Consider the following 17,841-nt stretch of genomic DNA (forward strand, 5'->3'; position numbering starts at 1 on the left):
CAGCACATATACACCTTTTTACAGTGACAAAACAGCTGAAAAAAAAATAACAAACTCCATCACAAATCTGAAAATTTGAAAAGAAAAAAAAAGTGTCTTTGATAAATGCAGTTTGTTTTGAAAAGCTGCTCTTTTGACATGAGCTAGATGCAGCTTTTTCCTCATCTCTCTATTCTGTAGCTGTTATAATGGATGACAGGAGGCAGCGAGACAGTGAGGGCCAGGGGTGCTCTAAATAGATTTACAGAAGGATACTTTGTGATCCCGAGCACACAATGGGGCCGTGGCCCTCTTTGCAGTGCTCAGATTTTCCTCTGTAATCTTCTCCTTACATCCTGCCTTCCAGTCTACAGCGCCCTGAGCTCAGCGCCCATCATTTATTCAGAGTTCATGCTTTGGAGAACACACCGTGTTTTCCCGTTTGTCATGTTTCTTTGTGCTCAGATTAAACTTGGCATCATGTTGTACTTGTCGCACAATGAAACCCTGTCATTCAGCGCTCCGTGACAATATTAAATGTCATGTCCATGTGCATTTACAGAATAAAATAACAGCTTTCGGGGGGTCTCTGAATAGTTGCTGCACATTACACTTAATGTATTATGCAAGGGGAGAGTGCCGACTGCTGCTGGCTCCATTGTTGAATGACCTACTTCCTCAGTGAATACACAGGGCATTAGCAAAGGGCTGTCTTCCTCTCTAAAGACTCAACTAGGAGATGGACACTTTGACTCTGCATGATACAAATAATCTCCCCCCCTCCCAGGTTTGCCTGGATGACACTAAAAGCAGGCATGTTGCCACCATTCAGAAAAAAGCATTTGTTTTACTCCCAGGGTGCACGTTCAATCTCTGCCAAAGATGCACTGTCTGCGCTGACCTCTGCCTCTTTTCTTTCTAAACAGGCCTATCACATGCAGTCTGAGCAGACACTCAGGTAGAGTCCCCACACAATACTAACAGCTCCCCTGCCTCATGCAACGACACCAACAAACACATTAATCTTTGAGCCCCTCCTCTGTGAGGCATTCCACTGTTTTGTTTTTGTTGGGTTTTTTCACGTTTTCTCCCCACAGGGAAGTTCTTTTTCCCCAGGTGATAAAAAATTAAGAAGCTCTAACAACTGTGCCCGCAAACATTTAGTTTATGCCTGTAGCCAGCTAGCCGACTTATTCGAACTTATTTGTTTTTATTATGATAAATGAAATCATGCTGGTGAAAAAAGTCAAAATGTATTATAGTGACAGAGGCAAGAACAACAAAAAAAGAAATCTCTTTAAAATGTTTTCTTTTTTTTTTTTAAATTCTCCTTTTGTGCATTTTTTTTGTTGGGGGTTAAAAATTCTGACAAGATGAAGAATGAAGATAGTTCAAGTCCATTTGAGGCCTTTCACAGTATTTTGATTTTCCTCATGCTTTTATTTATTCAAGAACTATTCCTCAAAAGAAAGGACCACGCAAGAGACAGAAAGAGCACTGCAATTTACCATCATACTTGAAGGAGCAGTCATTATTTATGGCCAGCTGAGTGATTCTGATGTACAATTAACCACTACCTGCTTATGGCCTGTGATTAGAGGCTGTCTATCTGACGGCCCTTTGCTTACTTAAGTGTTTTCTAATTATGACATATGTGGTGGTCCCTGCTGGGCATGAGGACACTTTGTAAAGCGAAGATGGAGTATGGTGCCTCTCTCTGTGTCACATTCTGTGTAAAGCAACACACGCACGAGCAAGCACGCGCGCACACACGCACAGACGCGCATTCATCACCCAGCCACATTATTGCTCTTAATGAAAGAAGCTAGCAGCCTGATGACAAAGTGACTGAAGTGCGATTAGCTGGATGGGCGATGGTGCTGCTTCAGATGCTACTTGGACAGTCTGCTCAGAAGACGCGGCATTCATGGGGTAGTGTGTGTGTCTGTAATAAAGTAGTCATCTCGTCCCTCTTCTGCGCTTCGTTGCTCCCTCTTGATCAATCAAGTCCTTTTATAAACTCATGATCATTAAGCATCATGTTGGGCTGAGAAGGAAAGAGAACAGGGACCATCCGTCAATGAATTTCATTAATGGCTAGCTCAGCATTGAACTTCTTTCTCCACCGCACAAAGTCATATGATTAGTGAGCATCAGCACACCAGACAGCCCGGGACAAGACTGAATGAAGCTCTTGTCTTTGAGGTAGCTTTACTTAATTTGACCCAAGGAAAAAAAAAAGGAAAAAAAGAAAAGGGGAGGTTGTGGTTAGTGGAAAAACATCTACATATACTTTATACAACCTCTTTTACGTGCTGTAATGTAATGGTCTAATTGCAGTATTCCCCTCCTGTGTGCTATGCTAATTAATATCAGACTATCTGTGCAATATGGTACCACAAATTTTCATAAAATTTTATATACTGAGCTTAATATACTTATTGGTTATAATTTCCATAATTTATATCGGTGAATTAGAAATAGACTGGAAATTAGGGCTGTAAATTATCCGCAAAGCATCCCGGTTTTGTTTTAAGGTTGGAAAAGATTCAGTGAACTAATGCTTCTTTACTGCACACGCATCAAGTGCTGTGATAAATTAATGGCAGTTTTATTATTTTATAGTGTCATTAAATTTTTACTGATCACTCTGACACAGAGAAGTAGCAAAGGACATGCAGTATCTGGGGAAGCTAGCCATCCTGCCAGAGAAAGAGAGGGAGAGACTTTGAAAGAGGGAGCCAATCAGTATATGGCCAATATTTAAAAAAACAAAACAAAACCCAAACACATATATATATGTATATATGGTTTTTAAAGTAGCAAAAACCAAACATAAATGCTACAAGGCCAGCTGAGGAAAATGTATTGAAACAACGCAAAATAAGAACAAATTGAGGCTGGTGTGAATAGACAAAGATAAAGAGAAAGGAAACAAAAGATATAACAGTACACATCATTTCCCTCCCACTCTGACCACGACCGCTGGCAAGCAACTTGTCCCTCCCTTAAATGACTTCAGCATGCAGCTCTCCTCCCCACAACTAAAATTATAGCAGTGCACTCAGAGCTGTAGTGGAGAACTGCCACCCACAATAATCTCATCTGCCCTGCCTGTGCAGTCTTTTGTCTTTAAAGTTTGGTAACACATGTATCTGTTCAGTTGCACATGGCTGGCTTGTGAGGGAACTCACAGGGAGACTGTGAGTCACAGAGGAAGATGAGAAAAAAAAGGGGGTAGATAGCAAAGTTTGTGTAACGTCTTGGGCGAGGGAGCCCAAAAGGGCCCTTGTCAGTGTTGTAAGGAAAGCTTTAATCTGGCTGGCCACAGAACATGTGCCGGAGGCCTTCTGCTCTACCCACAGGGTGTATTCTGGGCAGAGGCGGGTGGCGGACGGCCCTGTGCATTGTGCCTACTCCGCCCTATATTTAGGCAACGCATTGCCAATCCTGACACTCCTTCACTCTCTCCTTTGCAAATAGCTTTAGTCAAAAAGGCAAAGGCAAATCCAGATGGATCGGGATTGGTCAAATACACATGAAAGAAAAGTACAGCGAAAACTAACTGTGGTGCAGTTTTTGGAAGTCAGCTCGGTTTGGAGGATCGGGTTTGGCTGTGAAATGAAAACTGAATCTTCTACATAAATAAAATAAATAAGTAAGTGAAACTTTACATTTCTCACACCACAGTTAAATGAAACATTTAAGTCCCATTATGAATTCTGAGAGCAGTTACAACTGCACTTGGTGAGAACCATTAAACTAAATCTCACCACACTGGAAAGTGTATGATTGTATATGATTAAGATCTCATGATTCAAGCTTTTACAGCGACAGGACTCCCGCTTATATTTGATAATGTGCTGAACTGGCTCCAGTTATATCACACACCTGGTATGTGGCAAGCTGAAGGCAGTAGTCCTGACCACAATGCAGGGCTTTGTGTATCAAGTGTCAGTCACCACTGTGGTCTTCAGTCCTTGAGTGAAGACTCTGAGGGTCTCAGACTAAAGCCCTCAACAATCTGTCCCAGTCCTGATGCAGACAAAGACTGCACTTTAACATGGCTGCAGCTTCTCACAGCTCAGCACCTCATCTGTTTTGTATTTGTATTGTAACCAGTTGTAAGGTTATTTATAAGTCTGCAGCTTTCCAGTAGTTTTTGCTAGTTTTGAACCATTTAAATGTTAAGTACATCCAGCCATGCGGTAAACCCACAGTGCCTTTCATGCAGGCTGTTGCTCTCTTTTTACCCATAGATGTCCCTTTGCTAAGGCTAATGCAGGCAGCAGCAGAATCAACAGTAGCAGCCACAAAAGCCTGGCATCTGTTCCATAGTAGTCATACTCAACATCACACAGAGCGGAGATGGCCGGCTATTCCAGTCCTATTTGTACTGCCAGGGCATCAACCCGTTTGTTTTAAAAGGCCTTTAATTTAATTAAATTAAACCACTTAAACATCTTGTAAGCTAACCTCTTGTGTGCTTTCTGTGAGTTTCGTTTTTTCGTGAAAAAAAAAAAAGCATTTTCATTATTCAAGATCATTTTTGCTGCAGTGAAAACAAGACAAACCCACACAGTGTGACCCTTCAGTGCTAGTTTGAAATTTAGTTGAAACAGTTTATTTACTTCTACATGTCTACTATGAACATTTTCTGATCATGTTATTACATTACACATGTGGTTGGAAGGAAAATGTCGCAATACTGTGTCATTCTCAATTCAGCCCGCGTGCGCTGAAACATAAATTGTGTATCAATCTGAGTGCTGCGAAACATTTCTAACACGGTTTTCAGTTCCTATTTTCTTTGCCGCACCGCTGAGGTAATTTGTGGTGACAACATGTACTTTTACGAATTTCCAATTCTTGATGAACCAGAAATGTTCGATGTTAAGTTGGGCTTAAATCTCCAGCCTTATCAAACCTGTTCAGGTTACCAACAGCAGGATATTACAAACTGCGGCTCTACCAAAACGCCTTTCACATCCAGACAACACATCAAGACTTGTTGGACACTCTGGCCATCATGGTCCTACTGCAACAATACCATAGACTATAAATGGTCCTTTGTAGCCTATTCTTTTCCTCATCCTTTGTTGAATGTGCCTTGTGGTGACTACAGCATCACAGGTCTTAGCCACCAGGGCCAGCAGCATTTCTAATCAACTGTAGCCAGCCAGAAATGCACTATGTTAGATGACAACTGTAGAAAATAATGGAGCCACCATCGCCAAATGACCCTACCAAGATGGACTCTTGATGTCTTTCTGGGGAAGAGGCAGGAGAGCAAAAGACTTGACCTGGGACAGGAGCCCGCAGACACACACACCATGCACAGGCGCATTTTATCCCGAGTCAAACATTATTTTTTATTCTTTTGACTGAGCTGAACAATTGGACAAAGCATTAATGTAAGCAATCTTCACAATAGCACTTGCTGGCTACAGCCAGTGTCTGGGAGCGGAGCATAATCTAATTTGGATGGGCAAACCCTTGTATGCCAAGGATTTACATTGCAGCCAAAATGCCTTGGTTTGCAATTTCCAAGACAGCAGTCGAAAAGGAGCAGAAAATTGCTTCCAGGGCTGCAAACCAGACAAGATTATATTCAAAGTCTTTGTGAGGGCTTTGCCTGAATAGAGTCCTGGCATCACACACACACACACACACACACACACACACACACACACACACACACACACACACACGGGGGAACAGTATAACCACTATAACCAATAGGTTAGGAGTCTGGATTTTGTTGGAGCACCAGTGTAAGCTCATTTGAATATTTACAGGCTGAGCTTTGGGAAACGGGAAATGGACAATTGTAGTCATCAATACTGAGGAGAGGAGAGTTGTGGGGCAGAAAGGGCAGTTCGATAGGTTAATGCACTGACCTTTCCCCTTTTGATTCCGGTTAGGGACATGTCAGCAGAGGAATATATTTTATCTGACACCTCCAGAACATCACATACTACAGTTTATTGGAACTCAAGCAAAAGAGGTTGATGCTCCTATTTTAGAGATTTGTTTATGCACCACTTGTGAAAAAAACTGCAGATTTAGTCACATGATCAAACAGTATGTAGTACACTGCTTGTGTGTGTGTGCACATAATAGATGAAATGTATAAAATGACTTTTGTCACATAGTCATGAATGACTAAGGCTGAACATTCAATTAACACTCTTTCTTCTTAATAGGAATTCCTCTGCTCATTAACAGGCAGTTTGCAGTTTCCAGACAATTACACTATTGATTGTACACTTGGCCAGTTTTTAAATGTATTGAATTCCACTTGGATTTTTTTTGTCTTTATTTAATGTGGCTAATTACATAAAAACGAAAACTCTTTTATCACTTCGTTATGTAGATGTATGCAGTATATGTCACAATGGGGCGATACAAGCCTACTATTGAAAACTTTTTTGAAATATTTAGCTTTCTACATCTCTCATGTGTTAATTCAGCTTGAACATTTGATATGAATGATTTGAAATGATTGCTCTGTCCTGCTGAGTCAGTGGAAATGTATTAGCAGGCGGTACCTCAGGTCAAAAATGCATCCATGCAACATCTGAGTAAAAACATATACACGCAGATGCTTCTTATGGTTCATATGACCCTGAAAAACAGCATGTCCACTTGAAGCTATGGTGCATTATAGAGGGGAAAAATTCAAATGGTTACAAATGGATTTGGTTGTAGTGTATATGACTGCAGGCATACTGGTGCATTCTAGGTAAAAGCTTCCACTGTGTGAGGAAGAGATGGTAAATAATGGAACAAAGTAATTGCCTCTGCAGACAATAATACCTATAGATAAATATTTTAAAAAGGCAAATTGCAGAAGGGTTGTAAAAGGTTTTATTGTACTGATGGGATATAGTAAAAACAGACAAATAAAAAGACAAGCAGGAAAATCTGCTCCTGTAAAACATGAATATTTCACATGTCCTCAGGTTAAAGCCTTGTATACCGTAGAACAGAGTCTGATCTACACAGTGTTCTCCTAGGTCAATGGCCAGGAAGGGAGAGTGAGAAAGAGAGAGCTAGAGTCATGGTGATAAAGGTTTGGGAGGAATGCATTGTACTGTTCAGATACACTTTATATGAAAAGATGAATTGATCCATCTCTAAGCAGCACTTAGACCCACTCCTCTGCCCGGTCATTACAGTGGGATAAATCAATATTTAATATCCCCCTCTAACAGCCACACTGAATGATCTTAACCTCTCCTTAATCCCATTTATGTTACCTTTCCAGAATCTTCTTCATGTAAGCTCTCACTTTGATAAACTTCCAAACAAGAGACTGGGAGGGGGGTTATTAAAGACCACGCCATATTTATGTCAGGTGAGGTGCTTTCTTAAAATATTAATATTCTGAAACTGACCAAAGTGAAAGCTTTTATCTCGGCTATTCGAACCATTCTAGTCTGCTGGCTTGTTGTATCAGCAAAAGACCCGCTCGGCTTCTCTCTCATTTCACTGCTGAATTACAACTGACTGTTCTTTATTACAGCCAAAGGATGAAGATGATGGGGGCAATTCTTTTAGCTGACTTGATAAAGCCTGCATCTAATTTTACACCATCCTAATAGGACCAGTGTCACTGAAACTAAGAGGTGACAATATCTCACTATGATTTGCGTAGGAGGCAGTCCAAGGGTGTGCTCAGTTAAGGTGCCGTTTAACAGGACTGATATGTCACAAAAAGAGGTGGGTATCATAGTTTTTTCAAAGGCATGCATGGGTCTAAATAGCCACAATACTGCGATCCAACTGTTCTAAATAGTACTTTATTGCCTTTCATACATTCTAGTATTGAATACTATACATTCACTTTGTTACTGCCATAAACAAGTAAGTGCTGAAAAATACAGACAAAAGGTGTTTTGGTGAGGAATGAGTCATTATTTCAAGCAAAAAGAAAGGATCTCTACAATCTCAGATTATTGCTCTAAAACTGGCTGATCACAAGCTGAGTGCAAAGTTGAAAGAAAAGAACAAAAACCTTAAACCGACTAAAAAGAAAGTAAAAACATTTTATGCTCTACATACCACACGGACAGTGTAGCTGTAGGTGTGTGCAGTCTGTTGATTAAGCCATTGTTCTGCTCTTTTCTTGTCATGCCAGAATTAACTGCTTGGCTGACCACAGGTTCACCTCAGTTGTGACGCAGGGAGGCGGCTCCTGTGACTGAGGATGACTAAAGGGTACTTGAACACTCGTGCTTGAAGCGTGATGTGTCACAATGTAACTAAAATAATAAAATAAAAGCTCACAAATCTTTTGTGGAAGGCGGCACACCTGTTCGTCTCTTAAATTAAGTCACATCTATTTGAGTTTTTTGTTGGGGAATTACGAGATTGATCAGTTCAGTTAGTTTCTTATCTTTGTTCATGCTTCTGTGCTTCCTCTCCATCGCCTCGATGGGCTGCATCGGTTTATTTGCCTCACTTCAGTAAGAGCATAGTTGATTGCCACCTGCATAGACAGTGATATCTTCCAAACACCAAATTAGACGGAAATCAAAATAGATATTCATTGACTTTTTTACATATACATTGACCTAGTTGAGGCTGTTGGTTGAAAGTGTCAGGTGCTGAAATATTAATGAGCATCGCTCCCAGTTTCTGCCTGCTCCTCACAGCCAACTGGCAACATGGCATCAAGCTGAAGAGAGGAGGACAGCTTTTTTCTTTCCTTGATTGACTCATCGATTGAAGATATTTTTAAAGGGAATCCCTGGGAGTGTGTGCTCCTGGTACAAAGCAACCCCATCCCGTGTCAGGGGACGGAGAGGGCTGCAAGTCGGCTTTAATTGGGCAGAGACTTCAGAGTCTTCTTAACCCACACCGGGCAGTGCCATGGCCTGTCATGGCCCTCACACCAACACCGGCAACGCACAAGCTTCTAAACACGCACACACAAACATATTCATGCTAATTTGAGTAAACATACATGAACACACTAAACTATGCCAGCTGTTATCATTACGACCTCCCTGGACTTGGATTAAAGAAAATGATTAGTCTTAAGAATTAATGCTGTAGCAAAATCGGCATGTTCCACTTTCTTGCATAGTTTCTTTCCTCCGCTACTTGCAGGGAGAGCAAACAGTCTTGTGGTCAGCTACTAACATTTTTTCCTTTTTAGAGAAGTCCTGCAATAGAGAGGACCTGATTCAGGGATTTAAAAAAAAGAGAAAGATGAAATGGAACTTGTTCTAACCTTGTCAGCTCTGCAGTTGTTGAGGCCCACTGAAGTGAGGGCAGACAGCTTTGCCTCCATGCCCTGCTGGTGATGTTGCAGCTGTTCCCTCTGGATCTGCTCCCTCATTTTCCGAGCTTCCTGGATGGCCTTCATCACTGTGTCCTGGTCCCCGAACAACGCGGTAGAGTTTAGGCTGGACAGAATATCTGCATGCACACAGAGCAGAGTGAAAATAGCACGTCATACTGAAAAAAGAAAAGAAAAACAACCAAAATGCATCCGTACAAACGTTTTCTACTCTGGTCTCTCTGGATGTGAGTGTATAGCGTAGGTGTATGTTTGAACAGAGTAAATCTGTGTTTGTCAAGTGGAAACACTTTGACGTCTTACCCAGAGAAGATCCCCGGCCCAGACCTCCAAGTGGGCTGGGGGTACCCCCCTTGCTCATGAAGCTGTTAGGGCTGCTTTTACTGCCGGGGAACAGATTTTGTGTCGGGGACGTAGGAGACTTGATCAGTTCTGTCGTCTTTGGCCGAGCAGACAGGTTGAGGGGCTGTGTTCCCTCCTCCTACAGCAGAAGAGATAGGAGTATGAAAGAAGACAGATGTTAATGGGTGCCCCCACCTCCTCCGTTTGGAGGAGCTCCGGGTTTCCAGACAGCACAGCTCTCCTCTGTTTCTGGTTAATTACAGAATCCCTATTGTGACCTACACCTCCTCCCTGATTCCTCCCTCATTTTGCTTTTTCCCCTCTCCTCTCTTCTCGTCTTCCCCTCTCCTACCATCCCCTCTCATCCATCCTTTCTTAGGAGCTGCGCCACTGTGAGCTTCCTCACAGTTGCCCAGCGCCTTTGTTCACACTAATTAAAGCAGATTCTGTCTCTCTGTACATCTTCATCTGTTCTCCCTCTCCTCCTCCCTGCTCTCTGTGTCTGCACTCTGGTTCGAAGAATAAATAATGACCAGATAACAGCGGTGCCAATGATCAAAGACAGCTGTTCCATTCATCAGATGTCGACTTACATTATCTACTTCATTAACTTGTTTTCTAATTTCATTCCTCATTTGTGCATACTTGGTTTTATCGTAAGCTTTGATATGCCTATTCCTAAAAAATATGATGTGCAGTGTGGTTCTGAGATGAGGTCAGGGAGCACAGATTTTCTTGGTGCTGTATTTTTGTGCTGGTTGTGGCCTTGAAGACCAGTTACTGATATAAGATGACAAATGCATTTTATACAGGACATTTGAGAACAAAAATGCTTTATCTACGGGTACCCGAAGAGGCCAGGTATTTAATAATGACATATTAAAGTACTCGCACTTTTTATGCTCTATGTATAATTTGAATAAAAATATTATTTATACAGTTAAATATTTGATTATGACTAACAAACTGCTCTGTAAGCTAAAACTGGGCAAAAACCATGAAACAATGTGTATATTAGATTCTCTTAAATACAATCAAATGCTGAATGATTGTAAATGGGAATAATTCAAAGATGCCACAAGAAAAATGTCACACCGCTCAAGATAAGTCGCATGGATGTACACATCAGTTTTTAAAATCAGATTAGGGCTCATGCTGTCATTAACAGTATTTTTCAAAGCCCAAGTGTCTCCTTGTCCAAACATATGGCTCTACCATAGACTGCCCCAAGGCCTTGTTATTGCTGTGCCAATAACAGTTTGTCATGCAGTGAAGCTGAAAACAGACAAACAAAACTGAAGGCAATCCGATTCCACTGGACTGTGGATGGGGATGGGATGATGCCAGTATACGTTTGCCATCCATTTATTTATGAATAATTCATGTCATCTGAAGTCCTTAATTTTGGCATAATTGGTAATATTTGGACTAGAATTAGCCTTGTATTAACATTGCCCTACTTGACATCCATATACTTGAGCCAGATTGATGGATATTCCTGGAGGCAGAGGACCTGAATGGGTGTGTGTTTTTGGCTGTGTGTGAGCGCAAGCACACGAACAAAAAGCTGGAGTGCTTTCCTACTATTTGAAGGCATGATTTATGGTTTTTCTCCATTGTGATATTATTAAACTAAACTACTTCAAATGGGCGTATGTTTCTGATTATGGCCTTAATGAGCGGGAATGATGTATGCGGCCTTTCCTTTGCATGGAGGTCTGGTGGAGCCGTGCCATACAGCAGCAGAAAGCACATCCTAGTTTGTTTACAAGGGAAAAAAATTGTCAGTCCTACTCAGTAGTTGTATAGCACCGTGGTAAGAGATTTATTCCATTTTAGTTACAAAAAAAGAAAAGCCTTTTCATTGTGAAAAAGAAAGAAAAAAAAACACGTGTTCCACAAATTACTGGCTTGAAGCTGCCATAGCTATAGCAACCATTTCCACAGAGTTCTGGTTAAGAGAGAGAGGGCCTTGTTAAAGCCCCAGAGATTGATGGTCTGTTAGAGGTTGGGCTCACCAACGGCCGGGTGTAATACTGAAGTACTGAACATTGTAGATGCTAGTTTACTCAGACAACACCAAATAGGCTAGGCTAGGTCAAGTACCACTCAAGGCCTGGGTTGGTGGGTGGGCTGGTTGAAGTAGTCGAGGGTTGTACCTTGACTTGAGTGATGGGGCTGGAGGAACTCTTGTCATTCTTCAGAGATGACGGAGAAATGGGCCCACTAGCCGTGAGTGGCTGGGGGAGTGGAGGCATCTTGGCTCCGGGAGAGACCTGCATGCTGGCAAGCTGGGCAGCATACAGTTGCTGTAGAGAGGTGGAGAAACCCGCAAGGCGTTAACATCCAAATCCAGCAAACATTCAAAGTTTTATATTCTGTCTTTTCCTCTCCCTAGAACTCTCTCTGCTTCTCTGTCTGCCTTCATCTCCCCTCTCTCTTTTACGTCTTTCCTCTCTTTCCATGAGGCTGGCAGAGAACCTCCATCAAAGGTCTTAACTGTATTTCAAAGGCTGAACCCAGAGAGAGACAGCAGTCTTAAAAACCACACAGAGATGGCTTTCATTCAAATACTTGGAGCCCCTATTTTCCACTCATCACAGAGAAAAGTTTGCCGAATGGATGCAAGTGTGTTAGCAAAGATCTCTCGTTTCTCTAGTTCTACACAACTTGCAATTGAAGTTTCTGGTCTGTGTTTTGTCTGTACACAGCAATGTGAGACGGTCCCGTTCCACAACCAACCGCAGTTGAATTGCCATCACAGAAAATGTTAAAAACACACATTATAAAAGATTAGAAATCTTTACAGAGAACACTGATGCAATCACTTTATATTTCTTGGTGTTCATTCAGTAAGGTTTTCAGCTGCTGGTGACATTATTACCCAAGAGCATGGTGCAAATGGCAAAACATTGCCTCAGATAGAGTTGAACTTTGAAGGCTCAATTTAAGAGGTTGATAATGTGGCATAAAAAGGCAGCGTGAGTCAAATGCATCACATTTTGGAGGGTAATTTATAAGTTATGGCTCGGTATCTTAAAATCAACTTGTCTATTTTTATCTCTTGATTTGATATCAAAATTTATAATATTTAACTGTAAATCAAATGATCATTTTCGTGCCTTTTCTGTGTGTCTGCAGATCCAGCACTCCCACTGGAGGCTTCTTTCAGTTGGAGGTGTGTTTTGATTGGCCACCAGGTAAGTGATGAAATTGGGTTTTGTCTCCTGCTGCAAATGGCAGGGGTCTGTAAAATAGAGCTACTGTCTGAGAAAATGTGTTACTCCACGTAGCCTTAGCCCTCACTTCATCAGACAAATAGCAGCTCTTAACTCCCCTGCTGCTTTGCTATCCTCAGACTAGCTAAACCTTATGGTTTGTTGTGTTATGCAGTCAGACGGTGCTGTCAGAGAGAATCTAATTTCGCTTCCACTGGCCAATCAACAAACCTTGTCTCATTTCCTGGTTTGCTTGGCTGAACACAGAACACATTTGTCTGGATGAGAAAAGGCAACCCGGCCCTGTTGTCCTCACCTTTGGCAGTTTAAATGAAGACTTAGACCAAATAAAGCACTTTATGTCCATGCACATATCTGCAGATATAAACACATATGTGCTCCTGTAAGAAACTTTATCGCTGCCACATAAGCGGCAGTACAAAAGGTCCATTCTTCCAGGGGACCTAGGGATAACAACAGCACATGGGCAGCGGAAATGACAGACTGATTATGTTCCCACAATGATAGCACTGCCTCCACCTTCCCTCACAAACAGTCTTTTGTCTCGGAAAGGATCGGACACAGGAGTGGGCCTAACTCTATTTTCTTCTCATCTGAGCTAGACTTAGTTAATGTCACTGTTAAGGGCACTCTTTGTGTCGGCGTATGTGTATCTGTGTGAGGTGAGGTGAGGTGAGATGGATGGTGGGGTTAGCGACAGAGAGAGAAAGAAATAGTGGACAGAAAGAACATATTCTCAATTCACTGCCTATCACTCTAGGCTACATGCAAGCCTAAGTCGAAGAGTCTGTTGGACAGATGTTTGCTAACAGGCCTGTCGATGGGCATGCCCCTGACCTTGTGTGGGAAGAATTTTATTGTCCCGGAAAAAGAACATAATTAGACTTTGCCTCAAATTGCACACAGTCAGGATGCTAGTACTGATTAGCAGGTCAATGCCACAGGGTGAGAAGCAACGGCTACTCTTAAGCCCGAGCAGGAACCCTCCATGAACCAAAGAACAATAAATACAATCAAGGGGAAAGTCAAATCTGTTAAGTTGCTATACAGTGTACAAGAAGAAACTGGAAAAATGTCAGTGTTCAGTGAGTATTTTTCAGTATTAAGTCTGGTAGGGTTTATAGATGTTTTTGGCTTTGTATTTCAATTGGAGACAACAATCACTCCGGTGTCAGAAAGTTGACGTATCCTGCCAAAGCTGGTCTCCCTGAGCTGAACACATCTGCCTGTTTCCCTCAGTTGACGCTCTCACATCTAATAACCCCTTCTTCATAACTGCTTGCCAGGTGGCGTAGAGAGAGGTTCATGGTAATGAGGGTCAAGCTGAAAGTCAGTGTTCCAACACTGGAGTACAGAAGGAGCAGTCAAACCTTTTAAAAATATCAGGACCCTCAATATTCTTAACACTTTTTATTTCCATGAAAAACAAGCAGCACGCTGAGCTACAGTTTGCAAAAGTAAACATCAAAATGAATATGTTAGCTAATGGGATTACAATCAGGGGTTTTTAGGAACTGGCAAGAGATAAATATTCTATTTTATGTTCTCTATGAAAAACATGCCAGTCCCATTAAAAGTGTACATGTATGGCAATCACAATACAAAATAATATAAAAAGTAAAACAAAAACAGGACATATAAATCAGAAGGCAAACACATAACCTAATATCCTTCGTCTGACCCCATCATTCCTCATTTCCCAGTAGAGCAGAGCAGATCTCAGCAAGCATAGATTCAAAGTGAGCACAACACGCCCTAGGTCAGCTTGTTAGCCTCTGGTAATTAAAAACGAGCCCTCTGGAGGCAGCAGAGGTTAAACGGGGAGGTTCACTTTTCTGCCTGTGACATTAAACTGAGATTACACACTCTGCTGATGATGTTAGACATCTCAAAAGTATGATATGCAATCAGGGCGGGCAGCCCTGTATTTGTTTAGTGAAATAACAAAGCTGATAGCTCAGTACACAATATAATCAATTATGGAGTGAATGTTTTTCCTGCTGGAAACACAGGAGTGTAAGCCTTGTCTTTTAACGAGAAATTGATGAAAAACAAATGTGCGTCTTTCTTTTTTCTTTTTTTAAAGAAAGACATGAGTTGTAGCGTGGCAATATGTGGTGGAAAATATAGTGGCAGATATTTGTCAGATTCTTTGCTGCCAGCAATGACGGTGCATTGCACATTTCCAACTGTGGCTTTTGAATATATTAAATAGGGAAACTGCTTTTAAGCCATTGCAATTTTATATACCAACATCTTCTTTTACATTGTCTAAACACTGTCTAATAGCCACGGTTTCCTAAACACACTCTCATCTCTTTGTGTGCGAGTGCGTCTCTATGTCAATGTCTCATTCACCTCTGTCTGGCCTGGGCACTGAGCACTGGACTGGATATGAGGGCATTAACTGTGCTTCAGTGCACCACACCATTTAAAAGGCAGCACAGCGCCAGCCCAGTTTGCCACAAGGCTTGTACAGGCTCATTGCCCAGGGCGACCATGCAGCCTTGACCCAGGCTAAGCCCAGATGTCAAGAGTGGAGGAAGGCGTCCTGGTGCACTGTGCCGATGCTTTCCAGTATGGCTCAACATCTGTCTCATCTGCTGGCACCCAACCTGCTCTGCTCTCACCCCTCCTTCCCTCCCACTGCCTTTCTCGGATTCTCTATCACACAACTACTGAGTAGACAGTCCAGTCCTTCTCTCAGTTTCTAACTTGTATATATGCACACAATCGCAGACTGTCTTGTGTAGGCGTGAGTGTGGATACTCCAGGCCCAGGGGCCCCAGAGCCAACCCTCCCATTCACTGCTGCTCACTGCATTATCAACTCTATCTGTCCATCTGTCCCTCTGTTCACCACTGCCTCTATCCAGCTGCTCACCTAGCCTTCCTATTAGCCAGCCTTCCACACACACTCCAGCATTGCTGCACTGCTCTGGGTTACCTTCAAAGACCAAGCTCCTTTGCTCATAAACACAAAAACAGCTGCTCTCTACAGTATGTCTGTTCTCTACCCCCTCTCCTCCTCTCTCCCTCTCTTTCAAAGTCAAAAGTGCTTCACTTGTTAATGATAGAAGCCATTTCTTCACATCTGTACTACACAGGCATTTACATCCAAACAAAAGATAATGCGGGGTTTGCTGCTCTCCCACTTTCTTCCTGTTTGTACCTGATTGTGTAACACTCTTTCTTATCGCACCAGTCATCTAAGCCTGTGAGTACTCCTTTAGATGTGTCTGTCGGCTCGAGATCTGGTCCGGGTTGTTGCTAAGCATATGGGCTTCTTTTCATCTTTACAGTGGGAGCATGAGCTGAGGCTGGGCCCAGGTTTATCGTGGCCCTGGAGAGATGCCGTTGCAAATGCGGCAAAAGTCTTATTTCTAGCAGCTCCGCTTCCTTTAATGTAAAGCATGAGGATGTCATGCGCCAGGACAATTCATAGGGGAAAAAAAGCCAAGAGAAACACAAAAAATAGCATGGGGTAATTGAAAGAGAAATACTTAAACTAAGACACTTTGTGGTGGTTTAAGAGGTTTAAGAATGAGACAGCAGGAGAGAGAAAATGGACCTTTGACTGAGTAAACGCAGAGGGTTTCTTTTTTATTTTGTCCAGCGGTGACACTACATACAGAGAACCCAGATGTTTTGTCTTCTACAGTAATGCTTTCTGTAAAACGGCTTGAACTCCAAAGTCTGCTTCCAGTGGTAAAAACAGGGCTTTCTCGAAGGTTTTTCAACTGTTCAGCGGTTCATGAAGACGGGCGATATGCATTAGGGTCACATTTTCCTTAAGTAAATAGTTTTTTTCAGTTGGCAAGGAATAATGTACAAACAGCAAATTAAATGCTATCCCAAATAGAAAATTCTTTTGTGGAATTAGGGAAATTCCCTTCTTGTATCTTCACTCAATTGAATATAGTAGGTGTCCGGAGAGATTGGGTTACAATCTCAGCACAATTTCCTCTGTTAGGTGAGACATGTCAGTTGTAATCAGTGAGGGACAGGCAGGGATGGAGCCATTGTTTCCTGCTGGTCCTAGGCTCATCCCGCCTCTGTGTGGGCACTAATGAAGAGGGGCATGTCGCGCTGGGATAGTTTACCCGTCTCCTCTCCTGTGAGTTGCGGACCAGAGCCAATCTGTCAGGAAAACATTGAGTGAAATTGCCCTGTGGTACAGCAATGCCTGGTGACAGCCACTTGCAGACTGCCAGCCACCAGAGTGATGCTACCACCCTGTATTGACAAGCAAATTACAGTCTCCCAACACTCAAACGCATCCTGCAAGATTCATTTACATCCATCAGCTCGAAGCCTTTGTTACCTTGTTGGGTTTTCTTCTCTTGGCGAGAAAGGGCGGGGAATGGGGGAGGATCCCAGACTGTTATGACAGAGAAGATTGTGAAGAGGCTTCGTGGCCAACATTAAGACTGACGGAGCGGCTAGCCTCTTTGGCTGGATGGCTGATCACATTACCTCTGCAGCATTGTGGGAATTAATTCTACCAATAAGATAATTTTTTAAGGTTCATATATTGCACAGTCGAAATCGAGTAAATTGGTGAAAATTATACCTTGCCATTCAGCTGACAGGAAGAGATATTTTAATTGAGGGGGGCAGCCTATTCAACCATATGTGTGTGGGATGTTGTATCTGCGTGTGTTCATGTGACCGCGTGCACAAGGAAGATAAACAATAGGTTTGGGGGTGGGAACTAGAACATTTCAGGACAGTTAATGGAGAATTGCGCTGGATGATTTATAAACTTTCAAATATCAAGTGGCGCTGGTATTAAGATGGCATTCATTTCAAGAGAAAGTGTGTTTCCTTTCTACACATTGGTCCCTTCTGTCACAAACAGGCATTTATTTAAGGACACTTTTCAGTAGTTTAATTTCGATGAAGGAAGTTGCTGGTGGTATTATTGGTTTGAAAAGAGAGGAAACAACTCCAACTTAATTCCATGACTGGG

The 17,841-nt window shown here is 42.2% G+C and overlaps 1 protein-coding gene across 5 annotated transcripts in view; it reads right to left on the reverse strand.

Moving 5' to 3' along the window:
- sox6 (SRY-box transcription factor 6) overlaps positions 1 to 17,841 on the reverse strand; it is a 133,179-nt gene that overhangs the window by 14,546 nt on the left and 100,792 nt on the right. For all 5 annotated transcript variants that reach the window (XM_085342992.1, XM_085343063.1, XM_085343216.1 and 2 more), the window contains 3 exons: positions 11,791 to 11,940; positions 9,593 to 9,770; positions 9,221 to 9,408 (listed from right to left, as the gene is read on the reverse strand). In XM_085342992.1, the coding sequence (XP_085199118.1) occupies positions 9,221 to 9,408; positions 9,593 to 9,770; positions 11,791 to 11,940 (516 nt within the window). The remainder of the gene's footprint in view (positions 1 to 9,220; positions 9,409 to 9,592; positions 9,771 to 11,790; positions 11,941 to 17,841) is intronic.

This window comes from Diplotaxodon limnothrissa, linkage group LG1 (assembly GCF_057381915.1).
Source record: "Diplotaxodon limnothrissa isolate DT_005_m linkage group LG1, D_limnothrissa_male_GT1.1, whole genome shotgun sequence".
In the NCBI taxonomy this organism is placed as follows: domain Eukaryota; kingdom Metazoa; phylum Chordata; class Actinopteri; order Cichliformes; family Cichlidae; genus Diplotaxodon; species Diplotaxodon limnothrissa.